The sequence below is a fragment of the Talpa europaea genome (genome assembly GCF_964194135.1).
Source record: "Talpa europaea genome assembly, chromosome: 8".
Lineage (NCBI taxonomy): Eukaryota > Metazoa > Chordata > Mammalia > Eulipotyphla > Talpidae > Talpa > Talpa europaea.
In genome coordinates, this window is record NC_140075.1 from 119,204,451 (window position 1) to 119,219,629 (window position 15,179).

At 56.2% G+C, this 15,179-nt stretch overlaps 1 protein-coding gene across 1 annotated transcript in view; it reads left to right on the forward strand.

Annotated features, from left to right (window-relative positions):
- Positions 1–12,471: 12,471 nt before the first annotated feature.
- Positions 12,472–15,179, forward strand: part of PRIMA1 (proline rich membrane anchor 1) — a gene marked incomplete at both ends in the record, with an annotated part of 42,560 nt that continues 39,852 nt past the window's right edge. The window contains one exon of the mRNA XM_084239857.1: positions 12,472–12,555. Coding sequence (XP_084095983.1) covers positions 12,472–12,555 — 84 coding nt within the window. The remainder of the gene's footprint in view (positions 12,556–15,179) is intronic.

Here is a 15,179-nt window from a genome sequence, read left to right on the forward strand (position 1 = left end):
TATCTTCTTAGCTTGTGAATATATTGGACCCCTCCGATCTGGGTAGGTTCGCTCCTGCCCCTGTAATCAGTTGCAGGTTGGTGAAGAAGTTTCGCTGATCTGACCGGGCTCACCCGCAGCCTTGAGGTTGCGCTGGCTGCTGGCTGACCTAAGATGGCCTTAGCTGGGACAAATTGAGCAACTTGACTCTGCTCTGTGTGGCCTTCACCTTCAGGTAGGCTGATGAGCCTATGCTCCTTGTGGACATGGGCAGAGAAACGAAAGCAAGCAAGCCCTGTTACACCAAGCTTCCACTTGCATCACACCCTCCAACACCCTATGGGAGAAAAGCAAGGCTGAGGGCCACAGGCTCAGAGGGGGAGGGCGATACCAAGTCACATGGAAAATAAAGGCAGCAAAGGGGGCAAACCCCAGGGACCATTGATGCAGACTTATGGCTCCTAGCCTGTTTGCTTATCTAGAAAATAGTGATAATAATCTTAGTTTTCTTACAAGGTTGCCATAAGGATTTAAGGAGTTGACATTGTAATGTCTGTAGAGCAGAGTCTGGCACTTTGTAAAGAGCCAGGAGATGTCAGTCCCACTTAATATCTGATTTTCCTACTTTGGGCCCCAGCATCTCAGTTCTAACAGCCTGATGGGTTCCGTGCATCCCGAGTGGCTAAAGGTAAAATTAGCTGGAAAGAATTCCTGACTTCTTTTGGTAGCTTTCTTCATGCTCAGTGAGGTATGGACGGTGGAGTCAGAGACCCCACCTCTTTCCATGGTGCCTGGTCTCAGGCTTCTGCTCCACCCATTAAGGAAATGTACAGAGGCTGAGAGAAAGGTCTGGTCTCACAGGCTGTAGACTGGCTGCCCTTGTTTTGCATCCTCTTTCCCGCTCTCAGAGCTCAGAGTCTTCACTAGTTGGCTTGATGAAGGCTTGGCTTGCCAAGGCTCCACTGGCCGGCAGCTGCCATGGGGCACTCAGCCTAAGCTCTAGGAGGCTGTTCTCTGTCTCTGCACACCATGGCTGTGTCCACAGAGGGACTTTTCAAGCCTCCCCTTAGATGAATGACCTCTTAACTGTCATAATGAAGCATCTTTCCTGCAACACTGCCTCGGAGGCTGCCATTTCTTGTCCAATTCCTATGGGTTATACATACTCCACTGTAAGAAATTCAACCTATGAAACTTCTCAATGCAGATGTGAGAGAAATGGCTAGCCGTCTCGCAATATCAATGTCTTTTTGTCATTGGGCATAGAATCTCTGGGGCTAAGCTGGGCACGTGGCTAAGAAAAGTGCTTCGCAGCTTCCCTTGCAGCTAGGTGTGCTCACGTGACTATGCTCAGCCTGTAAGATCCAAGCGGATGTGTCCTTTGATACTTCCAGAAAGTGCGCTTAGTGGGAGGAATGTACCTGTCCTTTTCCTGCGGGGCAGAATATGGACCAAATGACTGGAATTCGAGTAAGCCATGTGGTCTTTGAGGTGAAAAGGAACCTAGACTGAAAACAGCAGATGGACCAGCCAGACACAGCTGGACTCTGCTCTGTGGACGATCAGGTGATGTGCTCTCTAGTCCCATCTTTTTACCAGAAACAAATTTCTTCCATGTTTAAGAGCCTTCCGATTATTGATCATAGATGGTATTTGCATGCTATTTTACACTTGACAAAACACATTCAATGGATGCTATCTTGTGATCTTTCCAGGAAAAGAAAGTAAAATTATCATTCCCATTTTACAGATGAGGCAACGGAAGCTGAGGGAGTTCAAATGAGGTCACACAGATAGGTAAAGTCCTCAGCTTACCTGCCTTTCATCAGCCCTCAACCATCTCTCCTCCCCATTGCTGCCAGTGTGGTCTTTACACATCACGAATGTATGATGCTCTTAGCCGGCTTAAAACCATTCAGTGTTTCCCCAGGGCCCCCAGAATAGATTCCAAATGTCTTAGCATGGCTCACAAGGCCCATCCAGCTGGGTCTACCCCTCCTCATGTCCTCTCCCACTCTCTCCTCCCACCTTTCCTGAGAAGTCTAGCCAAGAAACAGCAGTATGGAGATTCCAGTCCAGCTCTCTTTGATACCAGCATCAATATACCCCCCACCCCCGCTAGATCATGAGCCCTGCCAGGTACTCACACAAGAGGGTAGGAAGGACAGCTGTACGGCCCCTCCAATGCAGACTACAGACAGCCCAGAGGAGGAATGGATGAGCTGGGCCGATATGGGGATGGGGAGATGTTTCCCAGGCAAAGTGATGTGAGCAGGGATTTGAAGGACTTTTCCAGGAAGGCAGAGGGAAAGCACTCTAGGTAGAGGAAACTCATGTGCAAAGGCAGGATGGTGCAGCAAAGGCGCTCAGAAAGCCACAATTTGGTCAGTCTAAAACAGGAAGCACAGTTGTGTTGAAAGCATAAGCTCTTCCTACCCACGGTAGCCTGGACTCACCTCTGTCGGAGGCCCTGGTGTACCATATTTATTACCGCATTTCCCTCTTGTCTCCCCTACCAGCTTGGGAGGGCAGGGAGGGGGGGCAGGGACCTTGTCTCAGGGTCCCTATTATCCCTAATGTTCCTGGTCCCTAACACCCGCGCCTGGCATGTGATCTGGCACGCTTGTTGAGAGCCTAAGGAGGCATGGAATATCCTACCATACCGTAGGGCCCGTCACCGTGAATCCTTCCACAGTATCCTCTGAGACGCATGCTCTTTTCAGAGTGAGGACAGGAGCTGGGTGCTGGGCTGGTCAACACCGGTGTCAGCAGGAGCTCTTCAAGCTCCTGGATGCTTCTGACATTTCTAACTAAAGTAAATGGCAAACTCTTCATTCCCTGAAAAATCTACAAAGCTCAAAGACAGACTGGTTTCCAGGCGGAAGCCATTCTGTGAAAATCCCAGTGTAAACAAGAAGAAACAGAGTTCAGCGAGTTCTCCCTGTGATAAGAAGCCACCCAAACACTTCATCAGCAGGCAAGACAAAGAGCACAATGTTGTGAATCGTCTCTCTCCCTCTGCTCACCCACCAACGTGAACCAGGCCATCAGGGAGCACGGCCGCTGCAGACCCCGGGGGCAAGGTCGGGTTCTTCCAGAGCAGAGAAAGACACGAGGACTCATGCAGGTGATCTGTTGGGGACGTGAGCCCAGAAGGAGGAGGGGAGCTAGTTTAGGTTTTGTTTAGGAAATTATTACTACACAGGGTGGTCTGGCCTCAGTCACCTGGGGAGGCTCCAGGGCACTCGAGAACAAGGCTCAGAACTGTCCTCAGAGGAAGGGACGCGGGGCGTGTGTCCACAATCCCGCCCTGTTCGGGTCATTCTGGAGCCTCGTCCCCCCTTGCATTTCTGGGTTTTGCCTGCTGAGGGGGCTTCCTCTGCTGTCAAGCAGGAAGGCAGAGAGAGGCCGCCCTTGGTGAGGAGAGCCCGTGAGCAAGGGAGCTGTCCACCACGCCCGTGCTGAAGCCGAGAGGGGCTGAGGGAAGGCGGAGCAAGACGCGCAAATGTCTGCTCCAGACCATGAACAGAGGACCCCAAACCTCCTGCCCTTGTGGAGCTTATATTCCAGCAAGAGCAGACACATAGAGTCAACCCACCACATCCACCATTCTGCACCCACATACTCAACGAATCACTGATGAAAACCTGGAGTTAATTCTAGGATAGTTTTGTCTGCACTGAACATGTACAGATTTTTCTTGTTACTGTTTAATAGAGGATACAGCAGAGCAGTGGTTAAAGCTGCATTCACATTATATTAGGTGTTATAAATAATAGAGGTGTGGTTTAAAGTATACAGGAGGACGTGCCTAGGTTACGTGCCATTCTAAAGAAGGACCTTTAACGTGACTGGATTTGGGCACCTATGGGGCTCCTGGAGCCAGTCCCCGGAATGCAATAAACAAAGAAAGCAGGTAAAATTTTGCATGTATTAGAAAGCAATAAATCCCAGAGAGAAAATAGAATAAGTTTAGGAGAACGAGGAGAGACAGGGGTGTTGAAATAGGGTGTTTTCTGAAACAAAAAAGAATGTAAGAAAACACTTGAGGTACATGAAATAGTAACCACTGGATGCAACAGAGTGAACGAAAAGTTAAAACACACAGAAAGAATCAGTCGGACCGTGTGATGTTGAAAACCACCTTGAACCTGCGGAGGCGTGGGGACATCTGGGGTGGGTTTGCACACAGCCTAGCTGCTCTCTCTGCAATTAATCTAATTTAATCTAAGGCTACCAGCGAGCACCAGGTCCTCCCTTCCCATCCGTCACTAGAGTTACAAAGTACACTTGTCAGATAACGCTCCCGGTTTTGGTTTTAAACTTTGTTTTTGAGGTAACTCAGTATTTTTCTGGAAAAAAATCAGCTCTCATTTTTCATCTTTCTCCTTTGTTCTACCCAAGATGCTTTTGGTACTTGGGGATGGGAGATAATGTGTCTTCACGGTATTGGGGAGAGATTCTTAGATGCATTTATCAAGACCCCCTGCTTGCTCTGACCTCTGTCACGAACTGGGTGATCCCACTGTCCTTGAGCCTCGGGTGGCAGTGGTGAGGGGTGTGCTGACCTTGTGCCCAGCCTGGCCTTCCAAGGTGCATGCTGCCATCTGAAGCTGGAGTGTCATTGCAAAGCCCGGGCCCTCCATGACCTCTTTGCCTGCACCCCACACTCACTGATCACCAGAGGGCTTGGTTCCTCCATTTGCCCTCATCAGGACACACAAAATCTTCCGTGTCCCCTGCTGACCGCACAGCTGCTGTCAGGAATCAAGGCTGCCACCTCTGGCCATATAATTAGTTCCCTCCCTCTACCAAGTCGCACCGTCACTCTCCAGCCACCTTGACTTTGCAAGCTGTGTGGATGCTGCCTTCCTCCAGCCATGGCCCAGGAAGTGCTTTGCTTGCCCCCTGGACTCAGGCGTCCCTGTGCAATGGGAAGGTTCCCATTACGCACAGACTCTGGCGTTCCATCCTGGACATCTATTTCTGACTGTTTTTGCTTCTCCATTTTTCTCTTCTCCATATTCAACATAAACCCAGAAAGGTCAGGCTTTTTATGTAGCAGGGATTTATTGTATCTTGGATTCTCTCTTTCCCTTTGGTAAACAAACAAAAAAATTTTTTTAGGTAAGTCTGCTTTAAAAAGTTACGTGTGAGCAAAGATTTGAAAGGGGTTAAATAGGCCCTGCTGATAGCAGGGAAAAGGTGTTCCCGGCAGAGGGAACAGCCATTCTGAAGCCGTTCTGAAGTCTTCAGGCCTGGGCCTGAGGATCTGAAAAATCATCAGGAAGCTGGAGCAGGGAGAACAGGAGACGCGGACCAGATAAGGACTGAGAGCAGATGAGGACCAAGAGGTGAGAGCGACGCTCCCCCATAGGTGCGGGGGGCACTTGACTTGCGCCAACATCTCGAATATTTGCAGAGCCCTTACTTGGTATTGGGTGCTGCCAGGTGCCTGAACTGAAAGATGACTAGGCCAGACCCCTGCCCCAAGGCGTTAGTCAGGAGGGGAAGCAAACGGATGAAATGCATGAGATTTCCCCCAGGGCTACTCTGTGAAGGTGCAGACCCCAAACTCTCCAGGTAGTATTTCCCCTCTGCAGTCTGCCAAGGGGGATACCAGCATCCTCGTGTACACCCCGGGGGAACCTCGGAGACGCCCAGAGGTTAAGGCACATTCCGGATTCTAGCCAGATTCAAGGGATACCGAATCCGAACTCTTTCCACTAGGTCCGTGCCTTCCCGACGGCACCCAAGATGGGATCTGAGATGGAAGGTGAGTAAGGCGGGGAGAAAGGAGACGGGGGTGGCGGTGCAGGGGCTGGCTGACTGCCACAGGGAGACAGGATTCCTGGTGAAGGAAACCAGCACGAGCAAGGCAGGGGGATGGGCGATAACAGGGTGCCTGCCGGGGAATTGCTGGAGCCTCTAGTGCAAGGGGTGCGCAGGGGGAGAAGGAAGAGGGCAGAGGGCAGAGGTCGGTGTTACCCGGGTGCCGCGTTCAGAAGTCTGGGGAGGTGGAAGCAGGGGAGTTTCGACCCTGTTTTCAGGTTCGGGGCCATGGAGCTTTCTCTTCCCTCTGTTAAAATAAGAGACCTTGGAAAGTAGGACCCACACCCTTCACCCCGAAGGCTTCCGTCTCTTGCTGCGTGACTGACTCAACGACAGTGCGTGACCCTTCTGCAAAGCTGGCCGCCTTCCTTTCCCATCAGAGGGCTCTGGCTGTGCATAAAGGTGGACAATTCCCCTTCGCAGTAGCTGAGGATCTTTTGCTCCTATCCTCTGCTTTGTTGTTGTTTTTCTTTTTAACAGTCATGCAAACAGAACAATACCCTGGTCTTTGCTCCTTCCATCTCACTCCTGTTACGCCCTGGTCTGGAGCTGCAGACATGCATGCCTGTGGCTCAAGGCCCCCAGGCTGCCTCTCCAGCCTGCGGCCAGTCTGACAGTGATGTGCCTCTGTCCCTCGTGACCTCTCGGCCTGCCTGGCCTTAGCCCTTACAATGACTCCCTGGGACTAAGGAGTCCATTTCTCCGTCATTGAACCTGATCTTCAGGAAGGGTTGCCACCACTGAACTTCTCCAAGGTGCTGGTGCTCCCCCCGCCCAGCCAGGGTGATTCTTTCTGGCCCAATGAAGGGACTGTTCTCTGGGTCATCCCGGGAAGTGTGGTAGGTGGTGGGTCTCGGGTCTGACATCACACATCACGCATCATACATCTCTGAGTCTTCTGTTCCTTGTCTCAGTTTTGTGTCAAAGACCCTCTGACGTCCCTCCTCTGCTGTGGACTGTCCTCCTGAGGACAGGAACCCTCTTGCTGGGCACCTGCTGCAACAAGGCCAGAGCTCCGCCTCCCCGGCAGGAGGAGAAAGGAGACGCTTCCAGCAGCCACGAATGTAGGGGAGATGTGAGGGCGCATGATGGTCCGGCTGGGGCAGCTGAAAGTCACTCCAGGTCACGTAGTCCAAGTCTTTCCCTGCCAGGGCCCCGAGTTAGACAAGGACATCTGTGTGGCTGCACGTCTAGCCTGCTTCTCCACCACCCTTACCGTCAGCCCTCAGCCTAATTTTCAGAACAGTCTGGCTGTGGATGTCAGGAGATGAGCATGTCCTTGCAACCTTCACAAAGCCTCCACAAAGCTGCCTTAAACTGGCAAATAGCTTCCCTGAGCAAACAGGTGATCTGAGACCAATATCCAGTTGGGGGGAGGGGAAAGGCTAGGGGGCAGAGAGGTTTCTGGCACCAGCCGGCAATGCTCGGACACCAGCTGGGTGGGCTACTAGTTAATTCAATTCTGGCTCTACTTATCAGAGAGTGTCAGATTCCACACGTTGAGGAGTTAAAGGCTCAGTGCTGTGAGACGACCCCTCCCACCACTGCCATGTGAAGTGCAAGTCCTTGTCACCTGTGCTGCTGAGCTAAAGACCTCTGTTCCCACCGGCCCCGTCCTTAGGTTTGATTCACTGGCTAGAGTCGCTCACAGAACTCAGAGAAATAGTTTGCTAACGGACTATAGGTTTGTTATAAAAGGACATGACTCGGGAACAGCCAGACAGAAGAGATGCACAGGGTAAGGGTTGGGAAGGGCGTGGAGCTTCCATGGCAGCCCCAGCAGGGCCCTCGACTGTCCAGGCCTCCAAGGGAGCTCCAGCCGGAAGCTCTGTCAGCCCATTTGGCTTTGTCAGAGGGTCCATCACAGTGAGTAAGTCTTTGGCCATTGACAACTGATAAGGTCTCCAACCCATCCTGGTTCCCCAAAGGCCAGGGGTGGGACCAAAAGTTCCAACTTTCTAATCACATGGTTGGTTCCCTGGCAACCAGCAACCAGCCCCCAGCCTTCGGTGCATTCCCAGAGTCACCTCATTATCATAACAAAAGACATCTTTATTGCTCTAACAGGAAATCCCAAGGCTTTAGGAGCACTATGCCAAAACATGACCAAGACCAAACATGTATTTATTATAAATCCTATCACACTGAGCTGATGGTTTTCTTTTTGCAAAACCTCCTGTAGCATCCAGAGACGCTGTCTAACCCCACAATCCTGGCAATTCCCATCTCTCCATACTTGACCTCCCCAAACTTTGCTTTCAACCTGCATTTTGTCCCATGGGCCACAGGCAAAGCTTTGGAAACCCCACCTTGTGCTGAGCAGGACCCTGTTTTGCATCCATAGTGGAGCCATGATTGTGTCCAGGCTGGTGGGAAGTTCAGCACCAAACTCCCCACGCCCCAGAGACCTGAGCTCCCCACTGCCCCTGGAGGCCTGAAGAGGCCCAGCTCGAAGCCTTGTGGCTAAGGTGCCTCTGATTCCCAATCCCAGGGCAAAGAATAGAAGGGAAAGTAAAGTGAAGCAAAGGAGGGTCGCACGGACAGGTTGCCTGTTACCGAGCTGGCCACACCTTCGGAAGGCAGGGCCTGTCGCTCCACCACGCCAGCTGAACATTTGCTGCCAGGCCAAGTGGGGCCCCTATGATCCAGAAGCTGCCCACCCCCCATCTCCTCTTTCACTAGTCCTCTTTACCCCGTTTGGCTTTCCTGCCTCTTTGAGTGGCATCGTCTGCTGGGGAAGCAGATCCTAGCTACTATCAATTGCCATTTGAACCCAGAAAGGGTGGGAGGAGTCACAGTCCCTCTGGGTCCTGCTGTGGCATGAGGGCCCCCCACAGGGCCTGGCCATCACCCCAAGGGACACTGTCAGACTCCTCATTATCGGGAGGGCCAAGAGGTCATGGGGGCCAGGGGACACGCAACAGAGGCCAGGCTGGGTCCGGGACAGGAACAGTGGAGACCAGACGGATGATGCCAGGTTCCCAACATGCAAGGTGCTTTCCAAGCTTTGAACCTCCAGTTGGGGGTCGGTGCTTCTGACTCCCAGGTGAGAAGCTGTGCCACCCTACGTGATTCACTTCTTTGAATTTGTCCAATAGGGCAGTTATGTTCACCGCGCTGAGCTGTGACAACAGAATGGAAGGTGATCCAAGGCACGTTAAGTGGCATGTGCTATCGGGGACTTTTTAAAGAGTCGTGGGTAACGGTGGCCAGGACGGCTGTCACACCGGAATCATAAAGCACGGACTGAACAACACATGGGCTTAATGCATGAAAACACTCAGTGTTATTTTGACCTCAGCTGACTATTTTGACCTAATAGCATTTTAATTTTGTGATGCCCCTGCTTCAAGCTAGGAAGTCTCCTCCCCAATATTTTCCTCGCATCCCTTCTGCTCTAAGGTGGGCCCCTGAAGGGCCTTGGCATGATCTGGCTGCCCTCTGTTGTACACCTTGAGGATCAAATGCAGTCTGGCCCTTAGTCGGTGCTCACGGACATCCTATCTGGAAGGAATTGTTATAGGACAGGGAGAGGGGCAGCCCAAACCCCGCAAACCTGCCTATTCTAAATGGGTTCTGCCATCCGCCGCATCAACACAAAACATAGGAGACTTTAATGGGAAGGAACTTTAATAAAACTAGGAAACAATACAGGTAAGGCAAAGAGTCTAGTTTCTAAATGAAGCACCCAAAGTTACCCATCCCCTCGTGGGTAAAAGTCCATCCATATGGGATTGGCCCAGAGCAAGGCCCCAAAGCCTGCCACAAGTCTAGAGCATCTTCCAGTGGGGACCCACAGAAAAGGGCCAGAAACAACCGGACAAGCCCGGAAGGAAAAGAGCAAAATCAACATCAAGATAAAAGCTGCCATGGTCACCTCCCCACGGGTCTCTCACCCACATCTGTGTCACCCCGTCCACGACCAAAAGACAAGCGCAGCTTCTTCACGTGTCTCTAGGCTCCATGCGCCTCCTCCAGGTCTCCTGGCTCCATCCTGCTTCCTTCCTCAGTCTCTTCTTCAGCTTCTCCTCTTCCTGCTCAGCTCCACCCTCCCTTGGGTGGGGCAGGGAACCTCCCCCTTTCCTGGGGACCACCTGGTTACAGAATGAATGAGTAAAGGAATGAACAAACAAATATCTCCACTTCTTTGTGCGAGGAGTCCCCAACCTTACACTGCTCTCCACTCCAGGAGGACACCTGACCTGGGAGCCTTGGATGCCAGTGGACAGGGGGATGGCTGGTTTTATTATCTGTCTCCTGTGAGACCCCGAGTTCTTGGCAGGAAGGGACAGAGCCTCATTCACCTTTGCTCCCCAGCATCCTGCTGTTTCCCACGGGACTCCACAGGATTCATACGGTCAACCCTCCACAGGAAGGAGGTCGCTAGGAAACTGGTCGGAAGGCTGGTTTTGCAGAGCAGTTTATACCTGGAGAGAGTGTGGGGGTGTGTGTGTTGGGGAGGGAAACCAAGTAAATATTTCTTCAGTGAGTGCCACAGGCCAGACTCTCCACTCCACCTAGAGGCCCTCGGGTTCCATCTAAAACCAGGGCGGCTTTGCCCGGGGCGGGGGGCAGGCGGCGGGGTCTTCTAGAAGGCGGCTCCCTCCTGTCCAGCAGTTCCAGGCGCGCACGGGAGGAGCTGCAGCCATGACCGCAGCCCGAGGCCTGGGCGGTGTGTTGGGAAAACGCGAGGAGCCGACTTGTTGATGTTCTTGCTGCAGCCAGAAGAGTTTGAGATGACCCAGGAAAGCCCGGGGGGGGGGGGGGGGGGGGAAGGTCCTCCCAGGGCGGCGACCCTGGGAGGTCGGGGTGACTGCACTGCAGAAGCGAATATGGGGCGCTGGGCCCCGAAGGGCGGTCAGGACTGTCTGGACCTCCGAGCCCTGCGGCCGGGGAGGCACCCGCAGAGCCAGCCGGGCCTGCCCCCCAGAACTGGGCGGAGGACGGAGCGAGGCCGCCCGCGGCCAGCGCCGAGGGGTCCCCGCGAGTCTCTCCTCCCGCGCGCCGCAGCCTCCGAGGACCCTGGGCGGGCAGCGCGCGGCGAGGCCCGGGCGGGCGTCCGCTTCCCGCGGGGATGAATTATTCAGCTCCCGATGCACAATGGCCTCGCTAGATGGAGTCGAGGCCTCGCTGCAGCGCGCGGGCGGCGGGGGGAGCGCGCGGCGGGGCGCGGGGCGGGGGGCGCGGGGCGGGGGGCGCGCGCGGCGGGGCGCGGGGCGCGGGGTGCGGGGCGGCCCTGGGGGCGCACGTCTGTTTTCCTCTCCCGGGCATATTTATTTCGCCCCCGCCCGCGCCCGCCCCGCGCCCCGGCGCTGCCTCCGGCCCTCGGCGTGACGCGGGAGCCCCGGGCGGCCGGGCGGCGCCACCGCGAGGGCGGGGGCCGGGCGGGCAGCGCGGGCTCCGGGCGGCTCCGCGGCGATGCTCCCCGCCCCCCGCGTTCTCGGCGGCCCGCCCGGCCCGGCCCGGCCCGGCCCGGCCCGGGGCCGCCCCTCCCGCCCCGCGCCCCGGCGCAGCGGGGACCCCGCGCCCCGCGCGAGACGCGCGCCCGGCCCCGGCGTCGCCGCCCCGGAGGCCCCGGCCGCGCGCAAACTTTTGCCCCGGCGCCCGCGCTCCTCCCCGGGCGTGGAGCCCGGCGCCCGCGCAGCCGCCGGGGTGAGCGCCGAGGCCCCGCCTAGAGGGCGGGGGCCTGGGGAGCGGCCGGCTTTAAATGGGGGCGTCCCGCGGCTGGGGAGAGACCTGCAGCGGGGACCGCGGACGCCGCTCCCCGCCCGCGCCTCGCCGGGCCGCGCGGGACAAGGTGGCGCGGGGCTCCTCGGGCTGCGGGCGGGACGGGCGGGGGGCGCCGCGCCCGGGCGAGGAGCCGGGCCGGGGAGAGCCCGCGGGCAGGGCGCGGGGTGCGCGCCCAGGTGCGTGTGTGCGATGTGCGCAGCGGGGACCGGCGGGCCGGAGCGGGGCACGCGGCGCGCGAGCTCGGGGGTCCGTGCAGGCGGGTCCGCGAGTGTGCGGGCGCGAGGGGCGGGTGTGCACGCGGGTCCGCGAGTGTGCAGGCGCGAGGGGCGGGTGTGCACGCGGGTCCGCGAGTGTGCGGGCGCGAGGGGCGGGTGTGCACGCGGGTCCGCGAGTGTGCGGGCGCGAGGGGCGGGTGTGCACGCGGGTCCGCGAGTGTGCAGGCGCGAGGGGCGGGTGTGCACGCGGGTCCGCGAGTGTGCGGGCGCGAGGGGCGGGTGTGCACGCGGCGCGAGCGGCGCCCGCCGGGTTTGAAGTGTGTTCACTGCGGGAGTGAGTTGGGAACGGCTGTTTCTGGAGAAGCGCACGGGCTGGTCGGGGTGTCTGACCGAGGAGGGGTCCCTGAGGCCAGGTGTGCGCGGTGAAAGGAGTACGGGGGGTGCGTGGGCCCAGGGGTGCACGCAGGGTCTGGGGTGCGCACCAGGACAGGGTGCGCGTCCGGGAGCAGCTGCTCCGAGGGTGCGGGACGGGTCCGCACGTGCGCTGGCCGGAGGGAAGGGGCTGGGTTCGCGGGGGAGCCCCGGGTGCGGGGCGGCCCCACCCCAGGCCCACGGCTGCGCGTGCGGGGCGCCCGCGATGGTGCCGGCGCAGCGCCCGCCTGACCGAGTTTTGCTCCCCTGACAGTTCGCCCGAGAGCGGGCGCCACGGGCCGAAATGCTCCTCCGGGACCTGGTGCTGCGCGGCGGCTGCTCGCTGCTGCTGCACTGCGCGCTCCACCCGCTCTGGGGCTTCGTGCAGGTGAGCCTGGCGGGCCGGGAGCCGGGAGACGCGTCCAGAGCGGGGTGGGGTGCCACTTCTCTCCCCGACCTGGCTTCCAGCGCCGCCTCTGTGATGGGTCCTGGGGAGAGTTTAACAAAAAAGATGCAAGTCCCCCCCACCCCTCCGCGCCCCTCGCCCCCACCCTGGCCCCCCCCCCCAAAAAAATAAGAAACTCCGGAGAGAAGCTGCAGACGTGGTCTGCTGAGGCCTGCAGGCCAGGGCCTTGGAACATCAAGGGGTTCAGGGAGCGCCCTCTCATCACGTTCTGTCGCAGAAGCGTGGGTGGGGGACCCTCAGAGTTCTTGCAAACTTAGAAAGGAAAACTGATCTCCAGGATACAGGTTTATGGCCCACAGGAGTCTCTAGTAAGCGGCGACTTAGCCTTAAACTGAACTTCAGCACAGGAGGGACAGGCTGTGGGGACTCCGGGGGGCCTCAGAAGGAGCTGCGCTGGAAGGATTGGGGAGGATGAAATCCTTTCTCCCCTGGGGTGGTCTGGACCCCAGGGCAGGGGCCAGCTGGAGTGAACTGCTGTCAGGGTCAGGGAGGTTAAATGGAATGGCCTGGTACCTTCCGGAGTGTGTAAGGTTCATGGTCCGGTGGAGCAAGGAAGAGGTGGTCACTGGGGTCAGCTCTGAATTTTGACGCTCAGCTCTGCCCCCCCCCCCACCAGCTGGGGATCTCGCGCCAATGCACTTACCCTCTCTGGGCCTGGGTTTCTACTTCCTCGCTGTGCTGTGCTCAGCACTTGGTGAAATAAAGCAAAGGTTTTATATCTTTACTTTAAGGCAGTGCCTGGTCCACACCACACGACTGGGGGGTGTTGCTGCCCTGACTGATGTTAGTCGTGGCCAGGCCGCTCCCCTGTCTGGCTGGCCGGGAACTCTCATCACCAGGTTGTCTGCTGGACATTTTTGAATGGTCAGAAGTTTAGCAAGTGCTTCGGGCATTGAAATAGGCACTCTGGGGTCTTAGCTTTGTGCTCTCGTGGCACTTGGAGAGTCGGGGACTATTCAGATGGCTTCCCTAAGTGGGTGGTGGCAGCTAAAGAAGGGGCAGGGGTAGGGGGTTGCTTTGCTTGCTCCCCTGCTGGGGTCTGCAAGCTGTCCCAAGGGAGGGCTGGGATTAGCGCCTCATTCCTGCATGGAGGGTGGCCTGGTGGCCTCTGGAGAGAACTGGAGCCTCCAGTGCCTGCAGGACCTTGTAGGGGGGGCGGGGGGGGGGTGGGTGGGCAGGTCGCCCTGGCCCACCCCCCACTGCCCGCACCAGGCCCTTCTTCTCTTGCCTCTGCCTCACAATTGTTTTCTTTTCGGAACTGACAGCTTTGTTTAATGTGTGAAACAGCAGTTATTACACTCAGCTGTGCCTCCCCAGGATTCGGGATTTTGTCACTTTTAAACACTTGGGTGGCTTGGGACCAGCTTCCCGTGTTCAGCTTTGAGCTGAACCTCAGATGTTAAGTTCATTTCGTTTCATTTTCATTTCTTTACGGTTTTCTCTCGTCCGAGACTTTTTCAGCTGGCAGGGAGAGCAATCAGATGTTGTCAGCCGCCCAGGCTGGATGCTGCTGCCTGAACTAGGGGTAGAAAAGCAGACCCGCTCCCCACCCCACCCACATCCCGTCACCATCAAAACAAATGGTTTTGTGAAATCAGCTCAGTTTGCTCACAGTGACCTTCACTCAGGCAGCTCTTACACAGTGAGTGTGCGAGTGTGTGAGTGTGTGTGTGTGTGTGTGTGTGTGTGTGTGTTGCATTTCACTTGCTGGTGCTCAGTACAGATCAATTTTTGTGAAAATCAATTAGAAAGGAATCCTCCAGACAAGCAGAATGCTTAAAATCTTGGCGCAAGGCTCTGGAAAAATGAATCTACCAGTGCTAGGGAGGGGAAGCCAGGGCAGAGGGACCCGTGGGGTGGAGGGATCTGGTGTTTCATCCAGAGAGCCGGGTCCAGGGGAATGAGCAGAGAAGGGGAGGGAAGTGCGCCAGGCCATGTGTTTCCCTTTAGTGGAGAGATTGAAATCTGTCATGTCACAGGAGTTTCTGGGCTACAGACAGCGAACGCGGCTATCTGTGCTTCCATGAACCTCGCCAGAAGCCCCCCAAATAGAAACATTTGTAAGGGGGAGCGTGATAGTCCAAAGTCCTGTAATTTATGAGTTCACTGGTGAATCAAGAGACCACGGCCCCCACCTTGCCCCCCAGCACCAGGTTCCGCCTGAGATGTGAGCCCCAAGCCTCAGGCTGCAGCCTGGGTGATAAGAAACTTCATCATTAAAGTCAGATGACATTTAAATTGCCAGGAGGATGATGGAGACATTCTTTAGCCTCTTTTCTTTTTCTTCTTTTTTCTTTAATGTGTCTGGAATTGAGATTCTGAGCTCTTGTGATTTAGGGTTCTTCTGGGTTCACTTCCAGATAATTCCCTTTCTGTCTTTTTTCTTTTTTTTTGCGGGCGTAGGGGATGACAGGCTAGCAAATGTATTAGGTGTGACAGGAGTGTGTCTCATCAAGTTACTGTGGTGCTGGCCTGTCTCCACAGAATATGCCAGAAGCCGTCATCTTTGTGGGCATCCTCCTAAAGCCATCACCAGGGAGATGGGC